General features: G+C 38.4%; 1 protein-coding gene across 1 annotated transcript in view; it reads left to right on the forward strand.

The window, feature by feature from the left end:
• The first annotated feature begins 3,482 nt into the window (after positions 1 to 3,482).
• The window catches only part of BICC1 (BicC family RNA binding protein 1), a 326,785-nt gene continuing 305,127 nt past the window's right edge, over positions 3,483 to 25,140 (forward strand). Inside the window, 1 exon segment of the mRNA XM_021943438.2 lies at positions 3,483 to 3,731. Within this exon segment, the coding sequence (XP_021799130.2) occupies positions 3,542 to 3,731 (190 nt within the window). The 5' untranslated portion in view covers positions 3,483 to 3,541.

The following is a 25,140-nucleotide window of genomic DNA, read 5'->3' on the forward strand; positions in this document are numbered from 1 at the left end:
AAACAGGCTCTCTTTACCCACTTTATCCTTCAGCTATTGCTCCTTCCTTCCTTTCTCAGCCAAACCTTTTCCAAAGAGTTATTGTTACTTCTCATTTCATTAGCTATACCCACTCCTCAACCTCTCCATTATGGCTTTCTTGCTAAGGCCCCAGCAACCTCATAAAAAATGTTGACTTCCCTTAGTATACAAAGATGATAACACTTTCCTTTTTGTAATAGTCTTTTTCCTGAGTTACACAGTTGTATTTGTTTCTTCATTCTTCTTTCACTGCTGCTTCTATATCCTTTCACATTACACTGTCCTCTACTTGACCACTGTCAGAACTTTAAAAAGTCACGTTCTTTGGTTCTCTTCTTCTAACTCTCTTCATTTTCCCTAGACAGTCTGACCCAGGTAGGTGGCTAGAATTATTACCTATAAACAAATAACACATTTTAATCTCTAGCCAAGATTCCTTTACTGAATTCCAGACCTATTCAACTGCTAACCACGACATCTCTTCTTGGAGGTCTCAACATCATTTCAAACTCAGAATGCCAAATTCAACTTCATGAGCTTTCCTCCATTGTGATTTTCTTTCAGTATTCCCTGTTTCAGTTAATGACACCTATCTCTCTCTTATTGTGTTAGCCAGAACCCTAGAGATATTCTCAGCATTTCTCTTCCCATCACACTATTTCTAATTCATCACCAATCTGCTTGGTGATACTTACTGTTGAAATATTTCTCAAATCCTCTCATGTCTCTCATCTTCGCCAACTATGTAAGCTAGCAGCATTTATTATCTAAACTTCCTCTCTTAATTGGTCCAACTGCTTCTATCTATCCTTGTCCCTCAGTCTGTTCTCCACACTACAGCCATAGTCAACTTTTTAAAATGCAAATCTAAGCACATCTTTCTTTACTTACAGCCTCTATATGATTTCCTTTTATTCTAAGGATAAAGACAAACACTCCTTAATTTGACCTATGCTGCTTACATATGCCCCCTCTTACTTATAGCTCCTGCCCCAGTGAGTCCTAATTCCTTGTTTCCTTGTACCAACTATGCTGGCCTTATTTTAGTTCATCCAAAGGAGGAATGCATACTACCTCCTTCTGCTACAGGGTCTGTACTTGTGCTAATCTTGAGAGCCAATATGACTTATTGGCTAAGCATAAAGCACCTGAAGCCTAATTTTCAAGAGACTGCCTGGGTTCAAATTCTGATTCTTCAACTTAGTTGTACAACCTTGAGCAAGTCATTTTACCTTTTGTGCCTCAGTTTCCTCAACTCTAAAACGAGGATAATTGTAATATCTACCTTCAGGGATGTTACTATGATCAGATGGTCATTTGCAGGGATGGCTCTTCCCTCCCTTGCCTAGTTAATTTCTCTTCCAATGTCTATTCCGAGCTAGAATCACTGTTTTTGAGAAGCCTTCTTCACTGACCTCTCTGAATCCAATTATTATAGGTTTTCTCATATCTTGAGTCTCTTGTTTGTAATGCTTGCTGCAGGCATGATTTTATATTTGTGATTTTTTTTTTTTTGGTCAATATTCCTTCTCATTAGAATTTCAGCTCCAGGAAGGAGTATAGGGATGTGTCTGTCTTTGCTCACTATTCCTTGGGCTTAACAGTGCCAAGCACATAGGAGGGTGCCAATAAATATTTGTTGATAGAAAAACACAGTAAACGTCCCTGATGGAAGACAGTGGGAATGCTCCTAGATAAACCCTTTTGGTGCTGAAACTAGTGCCTTGGATAGAAATTAACAGTAATTAACAAGTTTATAAAAGGAACACATGGTGGTGAATCAGAGCAGTTAAGTGTGCAGATGCTCTCAGTTCTTCAGGAGGTGACTCTGGGCAGGAGGGGTCTCTGCTCAAAAAGGTAAGACTTTGTATAAGACCCACAGACCTGGGTCCGATTCCTGACTGTATTATCTGCTGCCAGACCATCATAGTGAAGTTACTTTATTTCCCACGGTCTCAGTTTCCTCATCTGTAGTCGTCACGGGGTCAATTCTTGTTAACTAGGCAGCTGAACCTGAAAGAATTTTGATTTACCTTCAACATATTCCATGATTATCCACAGGCCTGTGCCAGTGATATGGCTCTTCCTACATGTGAGCCAGGAAGCCTCCCTCTGTGGCGCAGCGACAAACTGCTATCCCCATCGTTCCTCTCCGCAAGTCTTTGTGCTTTGGGTCATAAAATAATAGGCTATGAATCTGTGTGAACTGGGAAAGCAGAGTTCCAAGGGCACACCCAGTACGAGCGAGTCTTCTCTTCCCCCGCGCTTCATATCCAAGCCTGACAGAGGCCGTGGGTGGGCTGGCTCTGGGCAGTGACGCTCAGAGGTTACTGGCCGTCATCTGTCAGAGACTGACCTTGAAAACAGAGAAAAGCCCTCAGTCCCTGACAAGACAGCCCTGCCCACATGCCAGCTGGATCCAGCTCACCAACATCGCAATCTCCGAGCCCCCTTTCTCCTTAAAAAAAAAAAAAAAAAAGTCTTCTGAGTCCATTCCTTGAGAATCACAGAGAAAATAATTCCTTCCCCACTCCATTCAAGAAAAAAAAAATTCCTACTCTCAGAATAAAAAGAGTAAGCCTCTTGTCCACCTCTCGTGCAGCGGGCCACTTTGCTGGGAGGAGAGGAAGTGTCTGGGTTTGAACCCTTCCTGGAGGTATGAACTACATGCGAGCCACGTCCATGGCGACGCCTATGAAAGACGAGCATGATTTCTTCTCCAAGCCTTCTTTTTCCTCTTCCTCACGTTCAAGCTTGTGGAACCAACTGGGGCTGTGAGTTTCAGGGGGTAGGGCATGTATGTAAACAGCGCAATTGTGTATGCACTTAGTGTGCGTTCAGGACTCGGCTGTGCTTGAACTTGGCGTGTCTGTGTCTGTGTGTTTGGAGGAGGATTATGAGAGTATGTAGGGGTAAGAGATTTGTATGTGTAAGTGCAGAAAAGTAGTAGTGTGTGATGTGTGTGTGTAGACAGGAATTACGTGGACACTCCATGTGCATTCAGAAGTGTGTGTGTGTTTGAGGAGCTATGAAAGTGCATGTACGGAAAAGATTTATACGTAAAAGTGCAGAAAGTGGCAGTGTGTACGTGGTGTGTGTGTGCGCCCAAGTGTGTGAGCGCCAGAGGCCGCCCGCCCGCCGCGGCTCCCCGTGGGCTCGCCGGGCCAATGAGCGCGCGGCTGCAGGGGCGGCGGGCGGGGAGGGGGCGCCGGCCCTGCGGATGGAGGCGCGGGCAGCGCGGCGCGCTCATTCCGCGCGGGCGTTGCTGGCGGGGGGCGGCGCAGCCACTGGACCCGGACCGGGGCCGCGACCCGGGGCAGCGGGCGGCGTGGGCGGCGCCCGGGGCTGGGATGCGCCGGGGGCTCAGTGGCGGCGGCGGCGTTGGCGGTGGCGTCGGCGGTTGCAGGGGGACGAGCTAGCGCCGCGGCGCTGGGAGCCAGTTGAGCCCGGCCGGCGAGCGGAGGCGGCGGCGCAGGCAGAGCGGCGGCGGCAGCGGGAGCCCGAGCGCTGCGCGCCCACCATGGCCGCCCAGGGAGAGCCTGGCTACCTGGCGGCGCAGTCGGACCCCGGCTCCAACAGCGAGCGCAGCACTGACTCCCCAATGCCCGGCTCCGAGGACGACTTGGTCGCCGGGGCGACCCTGCACAGCCCGGAGTGGAGCGAGGAGCGCTTCCGCGTGGACAGGAAGAAACTTGAGGCCATGTTACAAGGTAGGCATCCCCGGTGTTCTCGGACTCCCGGACTGAGCCTCCAACTCCTTCTCCGACATCCCCACCGCGCGTCCCGGCGCCAGCTACTCCAGCCTACGGCCGGTTTAGCTCCAGGCCCGCTCCCCCGCGGAGCCGGAGGACACCCAGGGACTGGAGACTTCGCGGGACTCCCCACCCTTCCACGCCTCTCAGGTTTCCAGGCGCTGGGGGCCCTGTGCGAACTTGACCGGCTTCAGAAAAGCCGAAGGCCGAGTTTGTACTGGTGCGCCCAAGTTGCGTTCTGGACTTTGGAGATGCCAACTTTAACCCGGATACCTGGGCTGTGCCATCCGGACCACTCAGGCCGCACAGAGTATGCGTGACCCTCCCCATGCCCTGGCAGCCTCGAGTTCTGTCTCTCGCCGTCTGTTTCACTCGCTCCCCTTGTCAGTATCCACTTCCTCCAGCTGAGGGGCCTTGTCTCGCTATTGGGAAACACTCTGCAGATGTCAAGGCTTAAGACAGGAGCTCCTGCCCCCACCCCTGTGGTCAAGGAGGGCCAGGATGGGGGTGAGCAGCCAAAGCGAGGGGAGAGTGTGGAGGCAGTGCTCCTGTGTTTGATGACAGTGTTCATCTCTTGACAGGCTTTTAAAACACATCTTGAGTTACATTCAGTCCATAAAAATCTTCCGATGCTATGGGTGTCTGACTTTGTCTTTCACAACTTAGCATTATTTTTAACTCTTTAATTTCTTTGGGACTTTCCCAGACAGAAAATCTTCAACCATACTGGACCGAAAACAGATTCTGATTTATAATGCGAGTATTGGAGTGAACGTCAAAACGTCCAAGGTCATTTTGACCTTTCTTAAAACCGATAATTACTAGCCTACCTGTAGCCACCGATGTGGCTCATTTCCCACATCCAAAGAGAGAAATGAGTTAGTTTGAATGACTGTTATTCTTAAAATACGTGTACAGTACCAGGCATTAGTCTCACTTGGGGCGCTGGTGAAGATGCATTCAGTAGCTAGTGTTCTTTTATCACGGGAGAGTTTGGAGCTTTTCAAACTTTCTTTGTGGCTTTATGCATAACTTACTTTGATTTTATCAGTCAGTGCATCGCAGTCTGGGAACGATTTAGCCCTCGGTGGAGATGCAGTGGCTTTTTAGAACAATTAAGCAGGTTATTTTAAGAGAGAACAACATGTTTTCCAAAACAATAACTTGGTGGAAACAAATAGCAAGAGTGTTTGGCAGGCGTTTTTTGGATGTGCTACAGGCTTTCCTCCCTTGTTGCTTATTTTTATTGATAAACATCCCTAATGTGTGTCATGTCTTTGTCTCTCCCCTTTCCTCTCTTTTTTTCTAAAATTATGTAACTTTTGAGGAGAGTTACTTCTGTGATAAACTCTTCAAGTAAGACCGTTATAAGATAGATTTGGAAATTAAAGCCCCAGTTGCATTTCAGTAACTCATTTTAGTTATTTTGTCTGTTCTGTGGTTCTATTTGTCTAGTTTCTTTATGATTATAAGACAAATATTAACTTTTTGTGAGGCGTATATTGTGAGATCGTTTGGAATGAACTGATAGTAGCATATACTCATCCTTTTATCAACCAGCTTTCAGTTTTCTACATGAGTTTGGAGTGATATGAAAGAATGATCTGTTTCACCTGCGCACAAACAAGTAAGGACAGTGATGTTAGCTTCTGGGAAGTTCAAATGTATAACCTGAGCTTTATAAGTGGATTTCCTTTTTTGAATTAACTCATTTTCACTTTGAATAAAATGAAATTTTGATGAGACTTTTTGAAAATTTGAAGGCCCTTTTGTATTAACGGATGTGATATTACGACCTGAGATGGTTTGAAATTGCTTTGCAGTAATAAAGTTTCTTTTTCAGAAAGTCTTAACATCTCTTAAACAACCGATATACAGTCATGCATTGCTTAACGACTACGACTGGGATACGTTCTTAGAAATGTGTCCTTAGGCATTTTCATTGGGCAAACATCATGGAGTGTAGTTACACAAACCTAGATTGTGTAGCCTGCTACACCTACTACCTAGGCTGTATGGTATAGTCTCTTGCACCTAGGCTACAAATAATGTTACTAGGCTACAAGGCATGTTACTGTACCCAATACTGTAGACAGTTGTGGCACAATGGTATTTGTGTATCTAAATATATCTAAACATTGAAAAGGTAATGTGTTATGTTACTATGGCTATGACATCACTAGGCGATAGGAATTTTTCAGCTTCATTATAATCTTATGGGACCATTGTAGTATATGTGATTTGTTGTTGACCAAAACGCAAATGTGAGCACTGGGATCACTAATACCTGGGTTCAAAACCCTATAGGATCTTAGGAAAGTTGCTGGGCCTCTCTCTGCCTTCAGTTTGCCCATCTGTAGAATGGAGCTGATACTAGGACGTTTTCTCTTAGGGTTTTGGGAGAATCGAAAGAGATGATGGCTAACAAAGCTAACATTTGCCCACAGTGTTTGGTCAATGATAAGAACTTAATAAATATCTGTTATTAATAATAGATATTGTATCATGGATTAAAAGGATTTCCAGTGCCTACCATAATGTATGAAATATAGTATATACTCAGTAAATAGTTGGGAAACAAAATAATTTTGCAAGTTCATAATTGCAGAAGTAAGATAGAAACTAAAGAAGTAAGTCTGTCAAGTCAATAAGCATTCTAGTATTGTTAGATATTCTTGGGTGGAAAGCTTTTTATTTGAAAAGTGCCAAGTAAGTAAAGTCTATATTTGAGTTTTCAATTATTATGAATTTGGTTGTGCTATTTTTATATTTACAATTGACTTTAAATAGGTACAGGTTTCCAATTTAAATCAGGATAAATAAGATTATCTGCCTTTAAGTATTCAGAGTGCAATTTGGTGATTGTAATGCTTGGAATTTGTTTCCAGAGAGACTGTCCTGGGGGCAAGTTAATCTTTAATGAGTTGTATTTTTATTAGTAGAGAAATTCTTCTACGCAATGGACCAAAAATTCGATGAGGTTAATATATGGGCAATAGGGTAGTAGTCAAATAAATGAAATACCATTCTTAGATGATCATTGAAACTTAAAAGAATTGTTACAGATAAAAACCACCGAGCCAACAATGGAGGGAAATATCACTGTTTTTTCTTGTTTTTTTACTGGTGGGTTGGGGTCTAATAATTACTTCGACACAACCATGCAGAGTATCTGATGTTTTTGCTGTAAATGAAGATGATCAGTTTTATTAGTTTATAGTTTTATAAATGGAAATTTATTTTCAATTTTAGATTTTTGATGGGTGTTGTAAGCCTTGGAATGAATATCATAGACAGCATTTTTAATGATGAAGAAAATCCTTATATAATTTCTTTATTACTGATCTTCAAATGTAAATTTCATGCATTATGTGAAATAATAGTATTGATTTATTTAAGTCAATTAAATTTTAGTTAAAGTTATGAGTTATGTATCATAACTCACATTAACTCAAATGTGAATTATCAGGGAGGGAAGGGAGGAGAGTGTTATAGCAGGAAGTCTGGGAGAAAGTAGGAAATAATTGAGTCAAGAGAATCAGAGATACAGTCTTGTTGTTTGCCAGAGTACTGAGGCAATCACAGGGTTCCTATATTAATACTTTTCTTTTTAAAAGTATTTTTCCTTGTAAAAACATATATGTGTACTACAAAATTAAAAATTCCCACATATAACACAGCACTTCAAAGTATTAAAAAAACACAAATTCCCACATAAAATTCAGAAGCACAGGCATTTTCAGAGTTTGGGAATCCCTTCTTTCAGTAGAGAAAGTAGTGAGTGTTAAAAAGTGGGACCTGTAGTGGGGAGGAATGGCCTATTTTCATGAAAGCAGATTGACTTCTGGTGGGGTTTTATAACTGCTGCCAAAGACTTTAAGAACCATGTTGCGTTTTTGCAATGATAGGCAGAACTGGAGTCATTTGCTACTGGTTGGTTGAGTAGCAGAGTTAGCCACTAAAACAGAGGTTGCTGTACATCACTGATTAACAGGAGGAGCAGCAACTATGTTATCTCTTTAATTCAGCAAACTTTAGTGGATTTTTAAAATGATTTGATGAACAGATAATAATTTAGATTTTTTTTTCATGAGAGTGGGAAGAAATATGAAGCCAAAAATGTATGAAAATGGGGGAGTACTGAAAGTGAAGATATAGAGTAAAGCTTAAATAAACAGAGTTTTCTAGCTAATGCTTGATCAAGGCTAATAAACAGCAAAAACAAATCAAATTAAGTTTATGAGCTTAGAGATTAAGAGCACAGGGCTCTGGGCCAAATCTAGATTTGAATCTTGATGCTACATTTTAATAGGGAGCTTGAGAGAATCCATCACTTGCGACTTCATTTCTCAAACGGGGCAGTTAATGGTAGTACTTACCTCCTGAGGTAGTTTTGACAATGAAGAGGAAAAAGGTGTCTGTAAGCCATCCCAGTGCTGGCAACATAGGAAATGCTGAATAAGCTAACAACAATATTCACTGTAAATCACAGTGTATAAAATGCATATTCTTATATTGATCATGAAAATCAAGTATATTGGAAACTTTAGTTTGGTCTTAAATTATCTTATGATTAATGAACAGGCACAGCTATCTAAATATTATTATTGGCCTTCCTGGCAGCTTGCCATGTGTCAAGTATACTTGTAAAGATGGGTGGGTAAACATTAAGTAAAGCTCCATTAGACATGAGTGTGGAATTCTAGATTTTGCTCAGGATGAGGGCTTTTCACCCTTTTTAGTTGTAAATTGTTCTTGCTTTGAGTGTTTTTCGTTCTTTGGTCCTGAGCCATTCACTTCTAGTGTGGTTTACTAAAGACTAGCAGCAAAATCAGTTAATCTCTCTTCTAGTTGTAAGTTGTTCTGAATTTGAGTCATTCATTGGTGTGTAGAAAGAAGCTTTTTCAAAGAAAATACTCTGCCTGGGTTAACATGTTTCATTTGCTCACCTGTAAAATGGGGATAATAATAGTCCCACTTTATGGGGATATTGCGAACACTGAATGTGAGAATGTATGTAAAATGCTTAGCTCAGTGCCAGGTTCATGGTGCTTAATAAACATCAGTTCAGATGCAGCAGTACTGTCTCACATGATGGATAAAGATTTCAAAACACTAGAAAGCAAATGCTTGCCAAGTCTTCTTTTCTTTTTTCTTCTAATTGCATGTGAATCCTTTGCGTGTGTGTTGCGGGTGTGTGTTTGATGTGTTTTAGTGAAAGTCTTCCTCAAAAAATTAGAAAAGTTTGTTATGACAATTTACTTGAGCCAGAGAGCATAGTTGAAATTAAAATTGCTTTGTAGGTTAAGTGAAAAAACACATCAGAGGTTGTATATAGCTTGGCAGTAAAGAGCCCAGAAGCTGCTTTCAGACTAACTTGGATTGAGGAGGTCCTCACTTCGCTTCTTGTACAGTTCTGTGAGGATGCACTGAGAGGGGCGGTAAAACCTCATGCTCACGGGCATGAAGCAAGCACTCTCAGTCAGTGTTATCTCTATGAAGACTTGGGGGGTTTTGGTGAAGTTGATCATTGATGAATACATAGCTAGAGAGGTTTGTTATACCAATGACTTTTACAGGCAAGAATGTATTTGGCTGCGACTAACAGGAAACCTGACACAGAGTGGCTTAAACAAGCCAGGGGTTTGTCTTTCTCACCTAATGAGAAGTCTGGGGCTAAGCAGTCCAGGCTCCAAGAGCTGCTCAAGCACATCAGGAGCCCAGTGTCTTCCCTCTTCCCTGCCTCCACCATCTTCAGCCTGTGACTATTTGCCTTATTTTTGCACTGCGGCTGTGGCTGTGTCTTGAGGTGTGTCTGTGGTTTATGCAGGTAAAAGGCAGAAGAACAAAAGTTATTTTCTCTTAGAGATTTTTCCTTTTTATGTGACAAGGAATTCTCTCTCCTGGAACTTCCATCTGTACTTCTTTGGCCACCTTTTGCTGCAAAAGACTCTGGGAATGTATCTTCTTTTTCCAGCCTCACTAGTGGAAGTAGGCAAAGAAGAAGGGGATCAGAATGGACGCTGAATATTTTACCCCATATTTTCCTCACAGTGGGCAAAGTGAAGGAGCATTGGGACCCAAAATTGCAAATTGTGACTGACGCCAAAGCGTACCTGTATCAGACACTTCGAACTGTGCTGATAATCCGTAGGAACTTACATTGTTCAGTAACATTATATATCAGTAGAATTTCTTTCTTTCTTTTTTTAAATTATAGTTTTTTTTTTCATCAAGCAGCCCCCAAACCAGAATAGGTTCTGAGAGGCCCCCTAGAATTTCTTTCTTGGCGTAGTCCAGAAATAAACCTAAATACCAAAGAGGAAACCAACTTTGATCATCCAAAGCTCTTCTCATCATGTTACTCCTTTTATGAACAGAACCTAGGGCCACTGAGTACTGGAACTATCTCTAAAAATTCTCCATTGTTTTCTCCATGTCAAATTTTTTTCCCATAGAAAATTACATGGTATAATAAAAATGCTCATTTCACTTTTTATTACCTTAAGATATCCTTTCTGTCCTCCCTCCTCCCACCTTCCACATATGTCAGATTTCTTTTAGAATTGACAGGTACACTGTAGTTCATGCCTCGCCCTTTTGGCTTTTCATAGATTGGTCACTTAGGTATAATCTGGCCAACAAAGCCAGAATTTGTTCAGAATCATTTTGGAGACAGTTTGATAGAATTATCATCCCATGTTTTGTCTTTTGAAATCGTCTGAAATGGTGAGCTAATAAAATAAACCAGTTGACTCATTCTTAGTTCATTTTAAGATACAGTTCTTACTTAAAAAAATACATAGGGTAATAGTGACCATATATATTCCTTTATATGAAATACTTAATAAATTATCAGAAATGAGGCCCAATTTTAATGCTAATTTATAGTGGTTTTGGTGTGTAGGGATGATCTTGGCAAGAAAATCTTGTTATGCTGCAAAAGCCACCAAATTCAATGTCTAATCCTTGTTGTACTACCATCTGGGGAAGTCTCCAAAGAGCACAAAACCATTAAAGAAACATTGTGGGTGCTACACATTTGTAAATCCTTTTCCTACCGGTCAGGCTACTAATAACTGTGGATGATGAAAGCATTTGTATTTGTAAGAAGTATTAAGTCGTGTTGCCATTTATGATGCTGGCATATAAAAAGATAACACTTAACACTTTCTAGGTATCAGGTGGTTTCCCTGTTATAGTGAAAATGATAAACCACACATTAGTCTGTATATTGAGTTGATCTGGAGCTTAACTGTATCTTTTATATAGGAAGGTGATTAAACATAGGATGTGAAAATTAGCCATTGCTGTTTTTTCCCCTTGATTTTAAAAGTAATTCAAACCTATATAGAATACTTGAAAGTATAAACATATGTAAAAAAGAAAAACCAAAAGTCATCTCTAACTCCAGAATCCAGCAATAACCACTGATGATATTTTAGGATTTTTTTTTCCTGGTCTTTTGAAAATATGCCTACACATAATTTATTTTTGCCATGCATATTGAGTTTGTACCATATGTCAGGTGCAGTGTTGAGCTTTGGAGATGCAGATGAAACCAAAAGAGTTACTGGCCCTACCCTTCTGTGACTAAAATTCTACACCGGGATCATACCTCCTATCTTTTTCACTTAGCATTGAATCATAAGTATTTTCTGTTTCATTAAAGGTTCGTGAAGAACATGGTTTCAAATGTCTATATAATTCTCTTATTGTACTATACTTTGTTTAAACCCTACAACATTCTAGAATATTTTTAGGTGGCCAGACAGTGGAATGAGCCCAGTGTTTCTACTCAAGACTGCCCAGGATTCAGATCCTATCATTTATTAGCCGTGTGGCCTGGGACAAATTAATAACTCATTTAGCCCAGGCTTCTCATCTCTAAAATGGAGATAGAAAGTATCTATCTTCTAGGTTGTGAGAATTAGAAATACTGTATCCACAAGTGCCAGGTGCGGAGCAGGTACTCAAGATATGGCAGATGATAAATATTTAGCCCGCTGTCCCAACCACTTCTGCCTAAAAACCTTTTATACATTTTTGATTATTCTCATAGGAAAAACCTTATGAGTGAAATTTTGGGGAGCAAAGGACATGGAAATTTTAAGGTTCCTGATCAATTTTGCAAAATTATTTTCTGGGAAGTTTTGCAGGTTAGGCAGAAGAGACAACAAATCTGCAGGGTATCTGCTCCTTATACTTGCAGCTCCCACAGTCCATTATTAGAAAGCAGTTGAATTACCAACATAGAGTTAGATCTTTGTTTTGCCTTTTTCATTGAAAAATTTAAGTGAATTTTATCTTACCTGCTTAGCATGTCTGTGGATCAATATTTTTTAAAAGTTGTGGGCATGAAAATCCCCTGGGGAATTTTTTTTTTTTTCCGTTTTTGAGGGGGTAGACTCTGGGCTTCCCTCTCAGATTCCAGCTTTGTAGGTTTGAAAGTGGTGTTGGCAGGATTGGCATTTTGAAAAGAATCCTGTGAGCCTAGTGGAGATGGTACCAGGATCACACTTTGAGAAACATTGCAAGGTGGTTAGAGGATGGTGAAATCATTGAAGTTAAGAATCAGTTCTTTTCTTTTTTGATTTCCTTTACGCTTGAAGCTAGTACTTCTTCCACATTATTAAATCATCTTGAAGAATTTTAGTCTGGGAAAGTAACTTATAACTGGCATGTCGTTTATAGTGGCTTGTTGTAAGGGACTTGGGGGAGGAGCATAAGTCTGTATATTCTTGTAGAGGGCAATATTGTCATATTGCACAGTAGGCTCACAATGCATTGTTTTTCTGCAGACTCCCATTAAGTTAGGCATAATAGATACCTATGAAATATATTATGAAATAATTTAAAAACACACTTTTTATTGTAGAAATTTTAAAAGCAATATGAGGAAGTTTTTAAAAAGAAAAATAATCATCAGTACTATCTCACCATCCTAACAACCATTTTCATTTTTCTGCCTTGAATTAGAGTTTATGTAGTTGCTGATATAGTATTTACTGCTTTGTATTCAGCATTTTAATCTCTTAAATGTTTTCTGTATTTCTAAGCAGTTTTCAGAATTAAAATTCTGTGGTTGAATACATTTGGTTGAAAAAAATTTTTTATAGTTATGAACTACCTTATAATGAACGTAATTACATAGCTTTTTTTTCTTTGTGACTGTATTCTGAGGAAGAAATTTGACGAATCTGAGTACTGAAGAATGATGGTAATTGCAAAAGCAGCAGCCAGTTTGTATTGATCTCTTACTTTGTGTGAGGCATTGTCCTTGGTGATTTATGCCTGTGTGGTCATCTCAACCACAACTCATGAGATACAGATGCCCATTGGGATCTGTATTTTACAGGGAAAAAAAAAAGCTATAAACACTTTAAATTTGGAGCTCTGCTTTCCTCTTGGAATTCCAAGTAGATATAGTTTTCTTCTTAGGGTTGTTGTAAGGTCTATACTTTTGTATGTTGTGGAGATGTATCATAGCTGAGTTTAGGATGACAAACCACCCTCCACAATAGGTTACATTGCTTCTTTTTTTAAAATTATACTTCAAGTTCTAGGGTACATGTGCACAATGTGCAGGTTTGTTGTATATGTATATATGTGTCATGTTGGTGTGCTGCACCCATTAACTTGTCATTTACATTAGGCATATCTCCTAATGTTATCCCTGCCCTCTCCCCCCACCCCACGACAGGCCCCAGTGTGTGATGTTCCCCACCCTGTGTCCAAGTGTTCTCATTGTTCAATTCCCACCTATGAGTAAGAACATGCAGTGTTTGGTTTTCTGTCCTTGCGATAGTTTGCTGAGAATTATGGTTTCCAGCTTCATCCGTGTCCTACAAAGGACATGAACTCATGCTTTTTTATGGCTGCATAGTATTCCATGGTGTATATGTGCCACATTTTCTTAATCCAGTCTGTCATTGATGGACATTTGGGTTGGTTCAAAGTCTTTGCTATTTTGAATAGTGCCGCAATAAACATATGTGTATATGTGTCTTTATAGCAGCATGATTTATAATCCTTTGGGTATATACCCGGAAATGGGATGGCTGGATCAAATGGTATTTCCAGTTCTAGATCCTTGAGGAATCGCCACACTGTCTTCCACAATGGTTGAACTAGTTTACAGTCCCAGCAACAGTGTAAAAGTCTTCCTATTTCTCCACATCCTCTCCAGCACCTGTTGTTTCCTGACTTTTTAATGATTGCCATTCTGACTGGTGTGAGATGGTATCTCACTGTGGTTTTGATTTGCATTTCTCTGATGGCCAGTGATGATGAGCATTTTTTCATGTGTCTGTTGACTGCATAAATGTCTTCTTTTGAGAAGTGTCTGTTCATATCCTTCGCCCCCTTTTTGATGGGGTTGTTTTTTTCTTGTAAATTTGTTTAAGTTCTTTGTAGATTCTGGAAATCAGGCGTTTGTCAGATGGGTAGATTGTAAACATTTTCTCCCATTCTGTAGGTTGCCTATTCACTCTGAATGGTAGTTTCTTTTGCTGTGCAGAAGCTCTTTGATTATATCCCATTTGTCAGTTTTGGCTTTTGTTGCCATTGTTTTTGGTGTTTCAGTCATGAAGTCCTTGCCCATGCCTATGGCCTGAATGGTATTGCCTAGGTTTTCTTCTAGGGTTTTTATGGTTTTAGGTTTAACATTTAAGTCTTTAATCCATCTTGAATTAATTTTTGTATAAGGTATGAGGAAGGGATCCAGTTTCAGCTTTCTCCATATGGCTAGCCAGTTTTCCCAGCACCATTTATTAAATAGGGAATCCTTTCCCTATTTTTTGTTTTTGTCAGGCTTGTCAAAGATCAGATGGTTGTAGATATAGACCAAGGGAACAGAACAGAGCCCTCAGAAATAATGCCACACATCTACATTGCTTCTTGAGTGCCCTGCTGAAATGCAGAGGATCTTGGTGTCAGGCTCAGGGCTGGGTTAGAATTCTCAGTGAGAATGCAGGTGTTCCAAAGCTCTGCCTTCTACTAACTTTGGTTATGTTTTCTCAGTTTCTCCCTTTACAAAACAGAATAATAATATGTCTCATGTAGGGTTATGATAACATTTGTAGGGCTGGCACACAATTGGTGCCCTGTAAATAGTTCGTATTTTTCAAATTCATATTCTTTTCCTCTGTGGAATCTGGCCCAGAGCTGTGAAAATATCTGGACTGTGTTTATAGAATAAATGACCCATGATGGATCTGGATTAAAAAGTTTGTTTCATTTTGGGCTAGCGGACCTGGCATTGGCCTCCTGGAATGGAGCTTAAAGCAAAGTCACGTGCTCTGCCTTAGGAAATGCCTAACACTTCTGCCTTACCCAAGTGGGCAGAGCAGTTCTCCATAAGCAAGATGATCTGTCTTCACCCTCAATCTAGGGAGTATGTAGAATGTTTTACTTCTAGTGATAGTGCATTAGTGTGGAGTTTTGAATGAGGATATGCAAAACTTAATTCAAGTGAGGTTAATGTTAATTATGTTTGTATCTAATTTGGATTAGTTTTATAAATTGAAATTTGTCAAGGTTAATATAATTTCAGTTTATTTCATTGCAGACATTGAACTATCTTGTTCTTAGAATAATACATCTCTAGATACTTGTTTAAATGTGATTTCAAAGCATCTCAGATAAGAGATAATCCATTCTCAAAAATAAGAATAGCCTTTTATGTTAGCTTGCTCACTGCACTAAGATTATCATTGAGTTATTTTGAGTTAGAGGGAAATAAACCACTCTGTCCACAGAATGTTGATTAGAAGTCAGGTGCCCTGAGTTCATGACCCAGTCTTACCACCGACTTGGCCACCTTGGACAACCTCTCAGGGTTTTGGATTAGATGCCCCTTAGAATCTCTTTCAGTTCCAGTATTCCAGATCTTCTGCACAGTAAACAATACAAACCCAATGGTACTTTGAACGTGGTGTTAGAAGCTGAGTTAGTTCTCCATACATGAGTATCTTTGATAGGGATTCGCCTTGATCTATACCACACCTGAGCATTCACAGCAAATGGGAAATGTGGTAGAAAGAGGATAGTTGAAGTGTGTCTTGGCTTTGGAGAGGCAAGTACTCGTCAGACAGCTAACCACACTCTGTTTTCTAACATCTTGGCAGTCAAATATGCAACACCCTGAATTCTGTGGGCTAGATCTTAGCTAATTTAAGGTTTTCTACAGTAATTGAGCAGAGATTACAGTGTAAATCATAGTTGAGACTTGTTGGTGTTAACATACTGTACTAGATAAACAACAGATTTTATGCTTCCTCAAGTAGGATCTTTTTGTCACATTTTCCTTTTCCTCTGCTAATATGTCCAGTTATCAAGCTTCATGTGCCAGGATTGATATCTAGCATCTAAACCACTAGAGTTGCAGAGCAGGAAAATGTAATGTTGTGCATTAGGGTAAAATTTCAATAAAAAATAAAGACATCTGTATCTGTCTAGATTTCAAGTATTTTAACACTTGTTTTAATTGCTTGTTGATTATTGAGAACTAACACAGTATTTCTCTTACTCTGCACAGAAGACCACTAGATCTTGAATTATCTACGTTCTGAGTTGGTCCCTTTATCATATTATGAGTTTTTTTTTTGTTGTTGTTAAAAGCATCACTTAAAGGCAATATTTTGATAAGATTTTATCTTTTTAAATTATTTCATATAATGATTTAACTTCAAGCCAGAGAAATGTGTGTTTGGCTTGAATGTTGTAGGAGGAATCATGTAAAGAAATGTTTATTTTAATCGGGGGGGGGGGGCCTGGAATTTTTTTTTTAATTAAAACATTTTATATGGGAAAAGGAAACCTGAGATTATCATAGAGCTATGGAGTTTTTTTTCAGGGATCTATAATTTACTAAAACATTGTTGGCACTTACTACCTACACAGAAAGATTATCTTCAAAATTTTTATTTACTATCAGTAAATGGATGTCTGAGATGCATTATCTAAGTAAAGCATATTTGACCAAGTCAAAAAACTGGGCTTTAGCAACAAAACATTATAAAAATGGATCTGAATTTTAAAAGTTTTGCATAAATGATTAGCTTTCAAGCTTGTGAAAGTTTTTTTTTCCATTTTAAATCATTTGGGACTAGTGAGGCCATCTACGATGGGAAATTGTTGGATGTATTAGGCAAAAATCATGAGTGCATATTATGGGACTGCAGAATTAAATGAGGCCCTTTACCTTTAAAAGGAATATAATCCAGTGGAAGAGAGGAAACCTATCTGTATTTATTAATAGAAAAGAAAAGGAGATCACATAGAGTAAGGCCCTGATTAATGTACATCATAGCCTGGGTCACGTACCTCTGCCCCCAAAGACCAAGAAGCGAAATGAGGGAATTGAAGAATCAAATAGAAAAAGGCAAAGCCAATACAATGATGCACTATTTAGTTTGTTACTTCTGAGGATGACTACTACTTCTGGTGAGGCCCAGAAACTGTATCCCTAAATTGTCCACCTATGGGATTAAAAGGAGAGGCATTTGTCTGTCAGCTTCTGTTCCCTCCTTGAGGAGAGTCAAGGGTTGCCTTCTGGGGCCTGCCTTTCCTGCGATTCTGGGTTAATACACTTAAGACGTACACCTATAGGCATCCAACAAGCTCCTAGGGAAGGAATAAAGTATGTTTAGTGTAAGATTGAGATGAGACATTGTTACCCCAAAGTGGGTTGATACCTCTGCAGAACTGTTTACTGTAGCCTCGCTGGAATCAGAGATGAAGGTGAGATGGCATATAAGATTGTGTGTCCAGTACTATGTCTTTATATACTTTAAATGCAAACAAAATTCAGAAAGGGAGAGGTGGAAATGGATGCTTAAGATATTTTATACCTTTGTTCTAAATCAAAGAAACTTCCTTACTGTAAATTCTTGGTGTAGAGAATGCTTTATGAGATTACAAAAATAAGCCTGTCTGCAGTCAGCAGGATGGAGGAATAGGAAGCACCAGACTTCTACCTCTACAGAAACACTGACTTAACAATATATGGTCCGATAAGGCCTGTATGAGAAGGCCAGAAATCAGTTATAAAGTCACATAACTCCAGTTTAAAACCAAGAACCACGGTTTTGAAACAGGTAAGAAAAACTGTTTCATTTCATTGGAGTCAGCCCCTTCCCCAAGCCACCACAGCTAATGATGAGGAAGAAAGGTCCAGTGACTGGTTTCTCCCTTGGGAGGAAAAGAGTAAAATGGAATTATGTCCAGTGTTCTGGCTTTTTGAGACTACTCAAGTGACTGGTTTCTGCCTTGCTTGACTTGGAGTACTGATGAGGAATAGACATACTTTGGATGCCTGGGGGCTGCTGAGAACAAGAGAGCTCAGCGGTTGGTGGCAGCACCAGAATACCCGTAGTACTGCAGACAGACACCAGAGGGTGCAAGAGACTATAGACTCCTAGAAAAGAAACCAGCAAACCTGTTCTGGTTGTGAAATTACACACATAGGCTCAGAAAAAAATCATCTCTGTAAAAGGTTTGAGAGACCGCCATAATCTCTAGCTGACCTGATTGGTGAAGGTCTTTTTCCATCCAAAATCAGTCTGTAAAGACTGGAAGAGGTGACTGTTTATTCAAATACAAAAATTACAACAAAATATAAGGCACACAAAGAAACAGGGAAAATATGGCCCAATCAGATGAACAAAATAAGTCTCCATAAACTGACCCAAAAGAAATGGAGATCTATGAATTACCTGACAAATAGTTTAAAAGGAACATTTTAAATTAAGTTCAGTGGAGGAAAACATATACAATGAAACTGTGAATAAAATGAGAATATCAATTAGGAGATAGAAACGGTAAAGATCCAAACAGGAATTCTAAATAACCAAACAGGAATTCTGAAGCTGAAGAATACAGTAACTGATTTGAAAAAAAAGTTACTATAGGGGATCAATAGCAGACTTTATTAAGCAGGAGAAAGAATAAGCAAACTCAAAGACAGGTCATTCGAAATTATTGAGTCAGAGGAATAAAAAGGAAAAGGAAAAATGAAGAAAGCCTAAGGGACTTATGGGACACCATGAAGTGAAACAATAAATGCATTATAGGAATTTCAGAAGAGGAATATAGAGGAAATGAGGGACAGAATATTTTTCAAACTACGATAGCGAAAACCTTCCAAATGTGAAAAAGGAAATAGATATCCAAATTTAAGAAGCTCAAAGGACTACAGTCATGATGAAACTAAAGAAATTCACACTAAGACACATTATAATCAAACTTTCCAAAAACAAAAATGTAAGGGCAGCAGGAGAAAGGCAATGTGGTGTATACAGAGACTTTCCATAAGAATATCATAGATTTCTCAGTGGAAGTATCACAGGACAGAGTGGAATGAGATTATATGAGGGATCTTCAAAAAGTTCATGGACAGTATGTATTATGAAAAAACTATGCATGGATTTCAAACATTCTTTGGCACTAAAATAAACTTCTGCTAATTTGGATAAGACATCAGTTTGAAAAGAGTCCCCATCCAGAGCAACATGTATTCTGCTATCATTGAGGCAAGAACAAATATCAAATTTATGGTGAAGCATGGTGGAAGAATGGTGAAATTATTGATACTTTACAAAAAGTTTATGGGGATAGTATGCCTAAGACATCAGCTGCTTTCAACTCATTTTAAGAAGGGATGAGATGATTATGAAGATTGAGGCCCATGGCAGCAGATAATCCACATCAATTTATGAGGAAAAAATTCATCTTATTCATGCCTTAACTGAAGAAGAGCAACAATTAACAACAGAAGCAATAGCCAAATACTATATGCATCTCAGTTGGTTTAGCTTACACAAATCTGACTAAAAAAATCAAAGTTGAACAAACTTTCCACTCAATGGTTGTCAAAACTGTTATGCTTAGATTAGCTGCACACAAGAGCTTTCAGTGAAAAATTCAAACAATTGGCATCAAGATCCTGAAGCATTTCTTGAAACAATTGTAACAGCAGATGAAACATGGCTTTACCAGTGCAATCCTGAAGACAAAGCACAATCAAAGCAATGGCTACCAAGAGGGGCACACGGTCAAGAGAAAAAGTCATGGCAACAGTTTTATGAGATATTCAAGGCATTTTGCTTGTTGACTTTCTGGAGGATCAAAAGAAAATAACATCTGCCTCCGTCTCAAAAAAATAAAAAAAGAAAGAAAATAACGTCTGCTTATAATGAGAGCATATTGAGAAACCCAAAGCTTTAGAAGAAAAGTGCCTGGGAAAGCTTCATCAGCGAGTTGTTCTCTACTGTGACAGTGCTTCTGCCATTCCTCTCATCAAACAGGGACAAATTGTAAATAATTTCCATTCGGAATCATTAGGCATCTACCTTACGATTGTGATTTATTCCTTTTGACTTCTTTTTGTCTCCTAATTTAAAAACATCTTTAAAGGGTATCCATTTTTCTTCACTTAATAATGTAAAAAAGACCGCATTGATGTGGCTAGGTTCCTAGGACCCCCAATTCTTTAGTGATGTACTAAATGGTTGATATAATCACTTACAAGAGTACTGGAACTTTTTGGGGCTTATGATGAGAAATAAAGTTCATATTTTTAATTTTTATCTTTTAATTCAGTTTTCCATGAAAGTTTTGACATCCCCCTCATCTATACAAAGTGCTGAAGAACAAAATAAAAAGTGACAACCAAGAATAGTATATATGGCAAGACTTTTAAAAGTGAAGAATAAATAAAGACCTTTCTGGATAAACAAAGGGTGAGGAATTAATTACCATTATGCCTGCCTTTTAAGAATTATTGAAGGGAGTTTTTCAGGTTGAAACAAAGGGATACTCGACAGTAACATGAAAAGATATGGAACTATAAAGCTCTCTGGTGAAATACTCATGGAAGATGCACCAGAAAAAATGAGAAAGAAAGAAAAACATGTCACTACAGAAGAATCAATGAAATAGAAAGGAAAGCAGAAAGAGATGCAAAGGTGGACAAAAGCACTACTAGCCATACAGAACACAATTAAATGATAATAGTAAGTTCTTACCTATCAGTAATTACTTTAAATGTAAATTGATTAAATTCCCCAGTCTAAAGACATAGAGTGGCTGAATGGATTAAAAAAGAACAAGATCCAACTATATCCTGTCTACAAGACACTTTAGATATAAGGACATACACAGACAGAAAGTAAAAGGATGGAAAAAAGATATTCCGTGCAAATGGTAACCCAAAGAGATCAGAGGTGTTCTTGTTTATATCAGACAAAAATAGACTTTATAGAAAATTGTCACTAGGTAAAGGAGGACATTAAGTCTCCCCTTACCCAAGATAGCAGATTAGAGGTATTGCCAGCATGCCTCTCCCACTCAGACAAAGTAGTGTGTAGAAATTAATGCTCTGAACTTTTTTTTTTTCAAGAAGCAACATAGGAACTTAACAGAAAAACAAAGGAACTACAGACTGTTTGAAAGAAACAGTGGGCAGCAGCCTATAACTGTGAACCAGACTGAAAATTTCCACAGGAAACACTGAACTTGCTCACACAGCAAGCATATCACTACTACAACAAGCATCTGAGAAAAGCATCATGCAAAGATTCTCTGTAACCAAGAAACTCATACAGAGTCTTCACCACTGAAAGCACCTGGAGCCAAAGCTGGGTGACAATAAATTATAAACATTAATGTCACACCCACAAGGGGAATAAAATAAATAAAAACCTCAGTTAAATGAAAAATAAATTCAAAAATAATGAGAAGAAATAGTCTACCCAAATTAGAAGGAACCAGAAAAATAATTCTGGCAATATGAAAAAACAGGGTTCTGTAACACCCCCCAAAAACCACACTAACTCTGTAGCAGTGGATTCAAACCAAGATTAATTCTTTGAAATACCAGTTAAAAATTCAAAAGGTTGATTATTAATTTACTCAAGGAGATACAAGATAAAGGTAAAAACCAACACAAATTAAAAAAAACGAGGATATCAATGAAATTTTTTTTAAAGAGATAGATATTTTAAAAGAAAAGCAGTCAGAACTTCCAGAAATGAAAGACACACTTAGGGTAGTACAAAGTGCAGTGGAAAGTGTTAGTAATACACTACATTAAGTAGAAGAAACATTTTCAGAGCTTGAAGACAAGGCTTTCGAATTAACCCAATCAGACAAAAATAAAGAAAAAAGATTTAAAAGAAACAAAGACTCCAAGAAATATGGGATTATGCAAACCAGCCAAACAAAGAATTACAGGTTTTCCTGAGGGAGAGGAAAAAACAAAAAGTTTGGAAAACCTATTTAAGGGAATAATTAAGGAAAACTTCCCTGGCCTTGTGAAAAATTTAGACATCCAAGTAAAAGAAGCTCAAAGAAGTCCTGGAAGACTCATTACAAAAAGGACGTCACCAAAGAACATAGTCATCAGATTATCTAAAGTCAATGTGAAGGAAATAATTCTAAGAACAGCGAGACAAAGCGTCAGGTAACCTGTTAAGGAAAACCTATCAGGCCAACAGCAGACTTCTCAGCAGAAACCTTACAAACCAGAAGAGATTGGGGTCATGTTTTAGTCTCCTTAAACAGAATAACTGTCAGTCAAGAATTTTGTATCCAGCAAAACTAAGTTTCATAAATGAAGGGAAATAAAATCTTTCTCAGACAAGCAAATGCTGAGGGAATTTGTCAATACTAGACCAATGCTACAAGACATGCTAAAAGGAGTTCTAAATCTTGAAAGAAAAGATTGATACAAACCAGGATAGAAACTTTTGAAACATAAAATTCACAAGGCTTATAAAACAATAACACAATGAAGAAAAGAAAGTATCTCGGTAACAATCAACATTATGGCTGGAATAGTACCTCACATCTCATTGAATGGAGATGGTCTAAGTGCTCCATTTAAAGATACAGATTGGCAAAATGAATAAAATTGTCACAAACCAAATATCTAGTGTCTTCAGGAGACACACCTAACACATAAGGATTCTTATAGACTCAAGGGAAAGGGGTAGAAAAAGATATTTCATGCAAACGGAAACCAAAAGCAAGCAGGAGTAACTATTCTTATATCAGATAAAACAGATATTAAAGCAACAATAGTTAAAAAAAAAAAAAAGGGCAAGGTCATTATACAATGATAAAAGGATCCATTCATGAAGGAGATAAAATAATTCTAAATATATATGCACCTAACTCCAGAGCTCCCAGATTCATAAAGCAACTACTACTAGACCTAAGAACAGAGATAGACAGAAACACAATAATAGTAGGGGGTTTTCACTCCACTGGCAGCACTAGACAGAGCATTGAGGCAGAAAGTCAACAGAGAAATACTGGACTCTAGAACAAACTGACCTAAGAGATATTTACAGAACATTCTACTCAAGAACTACCCAAGAACTGCAGAATATACATTCTTCTCATCAGCACATGGAACATTCTCCAAAATAGATCATATGTAAGCCACAAAACAAGTCTCAACAAATTTTTTTAAAAATTGAAATCACATCAACCATATTCTTAGACCATAGCAGAATAAAATCAGTTCCAAGAATAATCCTCAAAACTGTACAAATACGTGGAAATTAATCTGTTCCTGAATGATTTTTGGGTTAACAATGAAATCAAGATGAAAATTGAAAATTTTCTGAAATGAATGATAACAATGACACAAGTTATCAGAACCTCTAGGATACAGCAAAAACAGTGCTAAGAGGTGTTTATAGCACGAAATACCTACATCAAAAAGTCTGAAAGGTTACAAATTGACAAGCTAATGTCGTGCCTCAGGGAACTAGAAGAAGAACAAACCAAACCCAAAGCTAGCAGAAGAAAAATAACAAAGATCAGGGCAGAATGAAATGAAATTGAAAAGACAATACAAAAATCCGTGAGCCAAAAAGCTGGTTATTTGGAAAGATAAACAAAACTGATAGACCACTAGCTAGATTAACCAAGAAAAGAAGAGAAAAGATTCAAATAAGCTCAATTAGAAGTGAAAATGGAGACATTACAACTGATGCCTCAGAAATATAAAAGACTTTGAGATTCCTATGAGCACCTCTATGCAGACAAGCTAGAAAATCTAGTGGAAATGGATAAATTCCTGGAAACAGAAAACATCCTAGATTGAGTCAGGAAGAAATAGAAATCCTGAACAGACCAGTAACAAGCAGTGAGATTGAATCAGGAAAAAAAACAAACAAACAACAACAACAAAAACAAAACAAAACACCTGCCAACAAAAAAAGCCCAGGGCCATATAGATTCAAGCCAAATTCTACTAGACGTTCAAAGAAGAACTGAAATCAATTCTACTGAACTATTCCACAAGATGGTGAAGGAGGGAGACCTCCCTACCTCATTCTACCCAGTCAGTATCATACTGATATCAAAGGCAAGAAAGAACCTAGCAAAAGAAGAAAACTACAGACCAATATTCCTGTTGAATATAGATGCAAAAATCCTCAACAGAATACTAGAAACAGAACGAAATAGAGCGCCAAAAAAAAAAAAATAATAATCATCATGATGAAGTGGGTTTTATTTCCACTTTTCCTTTCTCAATAGGTGCAGAAAAAGCATTTGATTCAATCTAGTATCCCTTTATGATAAAAATTCTCAACAAACTAGGTGTAGATGAAACATACCTCAAAATAATGAAAGCCATCTATGACAGATTCACAGCTAACATAATACTGAAAGGGGAAAACTTGAAAGAATTCCCCCTAAGAATGGGAACAAGACAAGGATGCCCACTTTCACCACTTATATTCAATATAATACCGGAAGTCCTAGCCAGAGCAATCAGGCAAGAGAAATAAAGGGCATCCAAACTAGAAAAGAGGAAGTTAAACTTATCTCTATTTGCTGATGATGTGATCATATACCTAGAAAACTCTGACTCCTGCAAAGATTCCTAGATCTGATAAATGAATCCAGTAAAGTCTCAGTTTACAAAATTAATATACACAAATCAGTAGCAGTGCTATATGTACCAACAAGAACCAAGCTATCAAATTGAGAACTCAATTCCTTTTACAATAGTTATACAAAAATACCTAGAAATATACATAACCAAAGAAGTGAGACATCTGTACAAGGAGAACTACAAAATACTGCTAAATAAATCATAGATGACACAAACAAATGGAAATACACCCTATGCTCATGGATTGGAAGAATCAATATCGTGAAAATGACCATACTGCTCAAAGCAATCTACAGATTCAATGTAATTCCTATCAAAATGCCAACATCGTTTTTTTCAGATAATTAGAAAAAACAATCATTCACATGGAACCAAAATAGAGCCCAAATAGCCAAAGCAATCGTAAGCAAAAAGAACAAATCTGAAGGCGACATCACATCACCTGACTTCAAA

This window comes from Papio anubis, chromosome 11 (genome assembly GCF_008728515.1).
Source record: "Papio anubis isolate 15944 chromosome 11, Panubis1.0, whole genome shotgun sequence".
In the NCBI taxonomy this organism is placed as follows: domain Eukaryota; kingdom Metazoa; phylum Chordata; class Mammalia; order Primates; family Cercopithecidae; genus Papio; species Papio anubis.